At 49.8% G+C, this 10,095-nt stretch overlaps 1 protein-coding gene across 2 annotated transcripts; it reads left to right on the plus strand.

Annotated features, from left to right (window-relative positions):
• The first annotated feature begins 441 nt into the window (after nucleotides 1-441).
• Nucleotides 442-9,539, plus strand: FZD4 (frizzled class receptor 4). 2 transcript variants are annotated; one of them, XM_016206819.2, is made up of 3 exons: nucleotides 443-1,013; nucleotides 3,150-4,412; nucleotides 9,285-9,539. In XM_016206819.2, exons 1-3 carry the CDS (start codon nucleotides 732-734, stop codon nucleotides 9,297-9,299), a joined length of 1,560 nt encoding a protein of 519 aa, XP_016062305.2. In that variant the 5' UTR covers nucleotides 443-731; the 3' UTR covers nucleotides 9,300-9,539. The 2 variants fall into 2 exon arrangements, with proteins under 2 accessions (XP_087677744.1, XP_016062305.2); XM_087821618.1 differs by having other exon boundaries at nucleotides 442-1,013; nucleotides 3,150-9,539.
• The last annotated feature ends 556 nt before the right edge of the window (nucleotides 9,540-10,095 follow it).

The following is a 10,095-nucleotide window of genomic DNA, read 5'->3' on the forward strand; positions in this document are numbered from 1 at the left end:
AACTTTGTAAATCCAAATCCCGAGTTCTTTGTACACGTTCCCCTGCCCGACGGGGAGGTGGCCGTGGGCCGGGGTGACAGCTGGAAACGGAAAGGAAAGGGAGCCGACCCATCTGGGAGCACTTCTCACCTGGGAGAGGAGGGGGCAGGCTGGCCCGGCCGGAGCGCCTCGGCTCCGTCCCAGCCCGGCCCCCGAGCGCCGCGCACGGGTGGGAGGAAAGGGAGAGCCGGGGAGCGGGGCGGGGCGCCCTGCGGGGGGAGGGGGAGGGGGCGGTGGAGGGCAGCCGGCGGGCGGGGCCTGGCCCTGCAGCCGCCGAGCGGCCGCGCCCCTCGCTGCCCGCGGCGCGGGGCCATTGGAGAGGCGCGCTGTCCGTCCCGCCCCGCCACCGCCCAGCGAACTTCTAGCGCCCGGGAGGGCTCCGGCTGCGATTGCGGCGCGGCGCTGGGTGCTGGCGGGCTTCGCGGAGACCCCGAGCGGCCGCGGCCGGAGCTGGGCTGGAGGCTCGCCGACTGCAGCCATGACCCTCGCGGTCTGTCTCTCGGCCTCGGCCGCGGGAGTCTAATATCCCGCACAGTTGCGCGCAGCAGCTGGAGAGCCGACCGCTGCACCCTCGTCGCCCTTGGCGCCTTATCTCCCTGCCCCGGAGCTGGGAGCAGCGCGACCCCCGTGCAAACTGGGGGTGTTTGCTGGAGTAGCCCCCGCCGCCGCCGCTGCTGCCCCGGGCTCTGGCCATGGCCTGGCGGGGCGCAGGGCCGAGCGTCCTGGGGGCGTCCGGGGGCGTCGGTCTCCGTCTGTGGCTGCTGCTGGCGCTGCTGCTCCCGGGGCCGGCTTGGGGCTTCGGGGACGAGGAGGAGCGGCGCTGCGACCCCATCCGCATCTCCATGTGCCAGAACCTGGGCTACAACGTGACCAAGATGCCCAACCTTGTGGGGCATGAGCTGCAGACCGACGCCGAGCTGCAGCTGACCACTTTCACGCCGCTCATCCAGTACGGCTGCTCCAGCCAGCTGCAGGTGGGCGCCCCTACCCCCAGCCCCTGGCGAGCCCCCTTCGCGGGGACGCCCCGGACTAACTCCGTGGAGCCCTTACCAAGCCGAGCCCCCTGCCCGCCTCCTCCGGGGCCGAAGGGTGTAACTATCCTGAAAAAGCGATTTCCATCCCCACCCCCACTTTTCTGTCCCTTCTCGGGGACTGGAAGCCAAAGCGTTGTGTAAGTCATCTGGCCTGCGAAAGAACCCACTCTCACACCCCGCCCTTCCGCTTTTCTCCCCTGCCCACCGCGTCTGGCCAAGCCCCTAACCCCAGCGGAGCTGAGGGTTATCTTTGCCAAGGGCTCTGGCCGCCGCGCGCAGTGGGCGAGTCCCCGGCGGGGCGGCCAGCGGCAGCCGAGACTTGGAAGGAGAGATAAGGGGCTGGGAACTTCTCCCTCCCCGGCTTCATTTCTCCCCCGTATTTTGGGGTGGTTTATTAAGTGAAACGCCGCTGCCCCGCTTTCCGCACCATGGCCCCTCATCGTGTGGCCCGCCTGAGTTTAGAGGTCACGCAGGAAGGAATGGTTGGCTTGGCTGGAGGGTACCCCTGTTCTCAGGGTTGAGGGCAGGTTTAGTACGTGGAGGGAGAGAAAACACAGCTTGGGGAAGAGGTGATGGTATGGTTCAGCTCAAGAAGGCAGTTTGTCTCCTGGAAGATCGTTGTTGTCTCGGTCATTAAAAATTTTAAAGCTCGTGTCATGAGACAGAAAACATTCATCCTACCATAGTAAGTGAAGAAGGAATTTGCACAGCACACGCAAGGTGGTTGCAGTCTTAGAAAAACAACCACCAATTCCTTGGAAAAGAAAAAGAATTGAAAGGAGATTTTTAAAAGTGTTAGCATCCATTGGGTTTTGTTTGGTGAGGCAATGAGTGGTTTCTTTGAATTTTAGAAAAGAGAGACATTGGGAAAAATAGGGAATGGTTGTCCAGGCTGAAAGCTTTAGAAATCTGTGGTTCTGGTTATAACTTCTGAGAGGTAAGAAGCAAGCAGGCAGCTTACTAGGTGCATGTTTTTATACAGGTCATTTTAAAAGTTGGATTGTGGTTTCAGAAAGATGGTTGGGATTAGACCCGTTGCTGGTGAAATGTCCCTTTGGAAGTTTCAGAACTTCAGAACTAGGTTATAAAAGCTTAAGAAATGATCCTCTAGCTCTCGGTTTGGAAACTGCACATATCCTGACATCAGTGGCAGTTTTGTTGGAGAAACAGCTTTTGCAGGGATATATATTTTTAATTACATGTATCCTGGGGAAGCAGCCAAGCTGTTTTGAAGGACAGGACTGGATCCCTTTACATGCTGGAAAATAGTTACTTGTAACTCTAGACTTCATAGACAACATCTGTAAGGAGCCAAGCAGACTGTTTATCAATGCTGGAGGAATTGAGGACAGCAACTGCACTCTCCCCTGCTGGTATTGCAGTGTCAGGGACTTAACATTTATATTTTCCTATTGTGCTTCATTATTATTCAGTGTGGAAACCTGGCCAAACAAGCCCCGGGTGACCAGAGACCTCAACCTGCATCACATCCTGGATCCCATGGTTGGGTCTAACAGTATCTTAATTAGGACAGTTTTTGTTTCAATATGAGGCTGATTAAAAAATAATTTTAGGGGATAAAGTAGAGAAAAGAGAGAATATTAACAGGAGAAAGGCTGGATCTACTTTTTTTTTTTTTTTTTACCTTTATTTTTATGGTGATAAAGAAATGGGGATGAAAATAAATACCCACCACCAAAATGACAGAGTCATTTGATTAGTCTGTTCAGCTCTTTCAAATAGTAGCTGAAAGAGGGGGAGACTCAAAGTCAATCTTTTAAGGTGTATTCTCTTGTTATGCAAAAAGGGATTATATAATTTTTTGAGTCCTTTTTATACATTTATTTATTTATGCTCTCCTGGAAAGGATTACTAGAACCAAAAGAAGAAAAATGTGTAAGGGATGGATTATTAGGCACCCTTGTTCAAGGTCAGCATGTATGGTCGGACTCCCTATGGGCAGGTTTAAAAGTAGTTATGTACTTTGCCTGGAAGCATTCACAACTCAGCTGTGTGCAAGCATTTGGTCATACTTCCAAGTCACTGTTTTCTTTGCTCATTTCATTACTTTTCCAGTTCTTCCTTTGTTCCGTGTATGTGCCAATGTGCACAGAGAAGATCAACATCCCCATCGGCCCATGTGGCGGCATGTGTCTGTCTGTCAAGAGACGCTGTGAACCTGTCCTGAAGGAATTTGGATTTGCCTGGCCGGAGAGCCTAAACTGCAGCAAATTTCCACCCCAGAATGACCACAACCACATGTGCATGGAAGGGCCAGGAGATGAGGAGGTGCCCTTACCTCACAAAACCCCCATCCAGCCTGGGGAAGAGTGCCATTCCGTGGGATCCAACTCCGATCAGTACATCTGGGTGAAAAGGAGCCTGAACTGCGTTCTCAAGTGTGGCTACGATGCTGGCTTGTACAGCCGCTCGGCCAAGGAGTTCACGGATATCTGGATGGCCGTGTGGGCCAGCCTGTGCTTCATCTCTACCGCCTTCACCGTGCTCACCTTCCTGATCGATTCTTCCAGGTTTTCCTACCCTGAGCGCCCCATCATATTTCTCAGTATGTGCTATAATATTTATAGCATTGCTTATATTGTCAGGCTGACTGTAGGCCGGGAGAGGATATCCTGCGATTTTGAAGAGGCAGCAGAACCTGTTCTCATCCAAGAAGGACTTAAGAACACAGGATGTGCAATCATTTTCTTGCTGATGTACTTTTTTGGAATGGCCAGTTCCATCTGGTGGGTTATTCTGACACTCACTTGGTTTTTGGCAGCTGGACTCAAATGGGGTCATGAAGCCATTGAAATGCACAGCTCTTATTTCCACATTGCGGCCTGGGCCATCCCTGCAGTGAAAACTATTGTTATCTTGATTATGAGACTGGTGGACGCAGATGAACTCACTGGCCTATGCTACGTTGGGAACCAAAACCTTGATGCCCTCACAGGTTTTGTGGTGGCTCCCCTGTTCACCTACCTGGTGATTGGAACTTTGTTCATTGCTGCAGGTTTGGTGGCCTTGTTCAAAATTCGGTCAAATCTGCAAAAGGATGGGACAAAGACAGACAAGTTGGAAAGGCTGATGGTCAAGATTGGGGTCTTCTCAGTCCTGTACACGGTTCCTGCAACCTGTGTGATTGCCTGTTATTTCTATGAAATCTCCAACTGGGCGATTTTCCGGTATTCTGCAGATGACTCCAATATGGCAGTTGAAATGTTGAAAATTTTTATGTCTTTGCTGGTGGGCATCACTTCAGGCATGTGGATTTGGTCTGCCAAAACTCTTCACACGTGGCAGAAGTGTTCCAACAGATTGGTGAATTCTGGGAAGGTAAAGAGAGAAAAAAGAGGGAATGGTTGGGTAAAGCCTGGGAAAGGCAATGAAACTGTGGTATAAAGCTAGCCAGCCTCCACGCTTCCCAAATTTTGAAGGGGGAAATGCCAGCATTTCGTTGCAAATGCTACTAAAAGTTTCATGCAATGAATCTCGGTTTGAACAAACCAGCCACCCTAAGGTGACCCCCATAACCCACCACCCTCTCCCTCACTTCCCCCCAAGCATCATAAAACTAATGATTTTGGTGCAGACTTTGGAATAATCCAAAATGGAAAAGCCAGTTAGAGGCTTTCAAAGCTGTGAAAAATCATAACATTGATCACTTTAGCAGGTCGAAACTTGGAGCGTGGAGGTCCTGCCTAGATTCCAGGAGGTCCAGGCGATGCTGCTTTTCCCTGAGGGGTGGGATTTGAGCTGTGAGTAGGTAACTTGCAGGGAGAAAGGTTAACTTTTTTTTTTAACTCTTTAAAATTTAAAATACTAACTGGGTCTTTCAGATAGCAAAGCAATCTATAAACACTGGAAATGCTGGGTTCAGAGACGTGTTACAAGAGTTTTATAGTTTGGCTGATCTAACATAAACATTTTCTGTGGTGCATTGTCTGCTGTTTAGAACTTGTGGATTGCTCTCCCAAGAGGTGGTGTCAGAATCTTTCAGTGCCTTTGTCATAAAACAGAATTGTTTGAACAAACGAAAGTACTGTACAAACACACATAAGGTATCCAGTGGATTTTTCTTCTCTCTCTTCCTCTTAAATTTCAACATGTCTGTTCGAGGCTGCTGCTGTTTTTTTATCTTACATTAATAAGTCAAAAATAGGCATTTTTATAGGAATTTTTGCACTGCAGCGTGCCTAATGAGGGGGAAAGGAAGGGTGATTCACTTTCTGACAATCACTTAATTCAGAGGAAAATGAGATTTACCAAGTCGACTTACCTTACCGACCCCAGAGACCTATTGCATTGAGCAATGGGGACTTAATATATTTTACTTTGTGTGATTGCATCTATGCAGACGCCAGTCTGGAAGAGCTAAAATGTTAAGTTTCTTGGCAACTTTGCATTCACACAGATTAACTGTGTAATTTGTGTGTGTCAATTACAATTAAAAGCACATTCTTGGACCATGACATAATAGTATACTCAACTGACTTTCAAACTGTGGTCAGCTTGCATTCTCAGAATGATAGTGCCTTTTTTTTCTTTTAGCATAAGAATGTTATCAGAAGAGTCTGGTTTACCTGCCACAATGGAGACTTTTTCAGTTTTGTACAGGGAACTGAGGACAGCTAATCCAACTGCTTGGTGCATAATTGTTTCCCAGTAATTGGCAAAGGCTCCTTATAAGATTTCATTGGAGGCAGTGTGGCCTGGAGTATTTATATGGTGCTTAATGAATCTCCAGAATGCCAGCCAGGAGCTGATTGGTTTGTAGGGAATAAAGTGTAGACCATATGAAATGAACTGCAAACTCTAACAGCGCAGGTCTTAATTGCCTTTTGAGGAGGTATCCAGAGCTTTTAAAATTTATGCTTTATGTTCCTTACAAGGGGGTACCCCCCAGCAGCCTCTCAAAAGTTGCAGTTCTTTTAAAACTGTAACTGGCCTTTCTCTTAACCCGCCTCAGGCCTTCTAATCGCCAGATCTCTGGGACAAATTGTTGACACTGTCGCAGGTTGCTCTCCTTGTAACTCTTACCTGTCTTTGCTTCAGCGACTCCTTTGCAATGACTCATTTATTTATTTATTCATGCCCCACTTTTTAAAAAACAGATAGGAAAGCTCTTTTATCACTTTTTTTTTTTTTTAGTGGAAAAACATCTGCAGGGACTCAGAATTCCAAATAGGTAGTCAAATTCTGGAAATAAGCATGACTTTTTGTTTATTTGAGCTTTATGCCCATGGTTTGACATTTTCCTTCCTTCTTCCCTCTGTTTTTGTGTGGTTCTTGAGCTGTCCGAGATGAAGCTGCATGTAATGTCTGCTGCAGGTTCTGGAAGGGAAAGTCTTGGGGCTTTTGAGACTGTTACTAAGTGGGCACGTGGGGGTGGGGGGGCCTTGCTGTGTGTGCCCAGCCGGGCTTAGTACCTTGGCTGGCCTCTGGCGTCAGGACTTCAGGAGCATGAGAAAGGATCCTCGGAAGGACCAGTTGAACTCCATCTGAGACCACATTGCCTATGAAATGTACAATGTGAACTCCCCGTGCTGCTGCAGACGGTTCCCATAGCTGGCCAGGGCCCTGGAGCGTGCACCCAGGGGCAGAGCCTGCCCTTACTCACGCTCTGCTCTAGTGTCTTGGGAGTTGTGCAGAGCCTCTGGCCCAGGCAAGGGAAGGACCGTGCAGCCGGGCACTGGCCTTGCTGTTAGGGTGCTGGGACTTGTAATGCAATTTTCTTCGTAATGTTTCGGTGATTGTGTGACCAAGGCAGCACCTAGAAGAGGGCAAGCCACAAAGTAGGTGCTCAATATTTGTGAGTGATGAAATAATAATATAACAATAAGAACACTTCAGTGAACCTGGACACTGAGTTCTGGAGCTAGTGCCCTGACAACTTCTTGGGTTTTAACATGTCTCTCCAGCAAAGCTCTTGCCTTCTCAGGGGGCAGTATATTTGATCAGAAGTGGCTGTGGGTGCAGGCCGGGTTAGTAGCCTCAGCAATGTCACAGGTTATAGGCCTTTCCTTTCACACTCCAGGCAATGGAGAGTGGTTATGGTTTCAGGAAAGGAGCTGGTGGCTGAGGAGTCAGTTACCAGTTACTCTGAAGTGACTCCATCATCTCTCAAGTTGGTTTTGTTTAAAAAAAATAAATAAAGGTCAATTATCAGCACGGTGCTTGAGTGCCATCTGTGTGTAAGGCCCTGTGGTAGTCACCGTAGGCGAGGCCCCGGGGGATGAGCTCTGTGCTCACTGACCGAGACCGGGATGCTTCTGGGTCTGCTGAACTCTGCTGTTGGTTTGGGGAAGGTGTGTGTGTCTCTGAGTTGCCATCTCTTTCGCTGTCTCCATCTCCTAAGCCTCTTCCTGGGTCTTTCTGTCTTTGATGCGTCTCTGATCCCCTCCCAGAATCCCCTGCAAATCAGCGGCAGGGGCTCTGGCAGGAAGCATCCACTGTTTCCTGACGGTCTTTGTGGAAATCCCCGAGGAAGACTATGAAAACTGGCTGGAACAGCGCGAGCTCCCACATGCAGTGTGGCTTTAGGGGCAGGCAGTTCAGGGCTTGGGGTGTTCCATGCCGGTTGCACAGGTAAATTTGTGGGCAGTGTCTTGCTAGGAAAAAGGTTAGGGTGGTTGGCTTTTTTTCTCTGAAGTCTAGAATAAGTAGGTATGTTTGTAGCTTCTACACATAGCCTTGGCCAGAGGGACATGGGCTAGCGTGGACCTGGCCAGATCCATCTGGTTGAGCTGCTTGGTTGATTCATACCCTTTTTCCTCTATGGAGACCTGTTTCCTGCCCTCTGAGACTGCTTCTGTGCTGGCAGCTTGCTCAGGGACCTGAAACCTGAGAAAGGGTGACACTTTTCCCTGAGATGCTCTCTGACTTTCCTTTCCCCGGTCACTCCCGCACCTGCACCCCCAGACCCAGAATGCAGGAAATTTCTGTATCCAGTTCTGAACTGTGGCTTTCCCAGCACCCCCAGCTCTGTCCTCTCTGGCCCCCCTCAGCCTCCTGGCCACTGAGTTTAGTGCTTACTGTGTTGGGAGCCAAGCTGGGACCTGAGGTCGCAGAGAGGAGCTCAGCCCCAGAGGGCACACTCAATTGAGAGGGATTTCACAGGGATGGTGCAGTCTCTGGGCTCTGGTGATGTGACCTCAACAGCAGTTAGGGAAGAGAGCCTCAGAGCACATACGTTCTAAGCCACCCCCTCCCCCCACCCCCGAATCAATCTACATCCTGAATTTCCCTCTGTGATGGAAGAGATTGGAGAGAGCTGCTGTTTCAGCCAACTCTGTTGAGTCACTGGACTCTGACGGTTCTTTTTGCTCCTCTATTGTATTTAGGTCCAGAGTCCCCAGCTGGGTTTGTATCATGTCTGGCAAAGGACCCAGGTTATCATTTTTCCTCTGCGCCTAGATCACAGATCTTGGAAACTCCTAGGAGAGCATTTTGCTGCTACCTAGGATCAGATACCAGAGGCTTAAATAATGTATTTGGCTTCACTGTGGCCTGGCCAGAGCTTTCTGCTGCTGCCTCTTGCCACGCACATGTGCGGTGATGGCACGCCAGACATCCCCAGGGGGCGGGGAGCCTGGATTCCCCCCGCAGGCCTTCGCCCCGTGGTCAGCCCAGCTGCCCTATAGTAGCTTGTTTCTGTTTCTGATTTACCTCTTTCTTTCCCTTCTTCTTTGCACTAGCAAATTCTCAGTATTCACTTGGGCAGATGACAGTGGGCCTGTTTGGGGTCCTGTGTTATCTTTGTTCTTCAAGTTATTGTGGCTCCCTGATCCCCTGTGATATTCAGTACATGACCGCTGTCACCCCAGGAGGCTTCTGAGAAGAGGGGCAGGGGCAGCTATGCCCTGTGACGGCTGGGTCCGCCTCTCCCAGGTGTGCACCTTTGCACACCCTGCTGATGGGCTCCGCCCTGTCTTGGCTGTGGGCTTGGGGGGTGGGGGGCAGGCTGCTTTCTAGGTCTGTCACCATGGGGCATCTTGGTGGTTCTGAATTTTTTTCTACCTCACAGAGATGTAAGACTTTAAAAGGCCTGAGGATGAAGGCCCCTTGAGCTCGTCGTAGGAAGGGTGGAATCCATACCAACTGGATCTGTGAAAACATGAATGTGACTCGATGTGCTCATGCCATAGTCAAGTTAGTGCCCTGTGGCCCTTTCACCAGAGCCCTGTGCTTCCCTGTGCCTCCCTGCAGCGCCAGCCACCTTGAAGCCAACCTGAGGGCTTTCAGATGTTCGACATAGAGGTACCAGGCAAACCCCGGCTACACATGCCCCGAACGCATTGCTGACCGTCGAAGGAAATGGACCCTGCTTTTAAGGATGTACAAACGTGTGTCTGCATTGATGTCTGTACTGTAAATTTCTAATTTATCGCTGTACAAAAAAAAAATAAACTTTGCTATTTAATTTTTGTATTAAAGGAAAATAAACTTTTGTTTATTACCTCATGTGTGATTGGCATATTCCTGAAGGCTTAGGATACCCTGAGAAGCGTACATACACAGCAGTGAGAAATAGGGAATTCACTTTGCAGGGAAGATTGAGAGCCTCTTTCTGAGAGCCTCTTTGTTTCTTCTTGCTGGTGCTATTTTTCCCCTCTGGGATTTCTCCAGGGTCAGCAAACCCCCAAGGTCCAAGGTCAACAGCATTTATCGATACTGTGGTCATCACTAGCGCTCAGGTGGTCACATGATGCTTTGGACAGAACAATGGTTCTCAAACTCTCATTGCATGACACTTCTCGGCATTTCCAGTATGTGTGGAGACTTATACACCTTCCAAGTCCCTTTGACTTAATCTGGTGGCCTGAATAAAGTTTCCCTATCACTGCTACAGCTTCAGGCCTCTTAAAATGTGGCTGGTCTATGTCCGCATATCCAGAAAAACCATCAGACAAAGCAAATTCAAAGCCATTATCAGGACATTGTTGTAGACCACACGGATACAGGGAAGGGGAGTCACTGCCACTGGAGCTGTGTGCTGATGCCCCAGAGGAGAACATCA

Source organism: Miniopterus natalensis, chromosome 11, assembly GCF_054644295.1.
Source record: "Miniopterus natalensis isolate mMinNat1 chromosome 11, mMinNat1.hap1, whole genome shotgun sequence".
NCBI lineage: Eukaryota > Metazoa > Chordata > Mammalia > Chiroptera > Miniopteridae > Miniopterus > Miniopterus natalensis.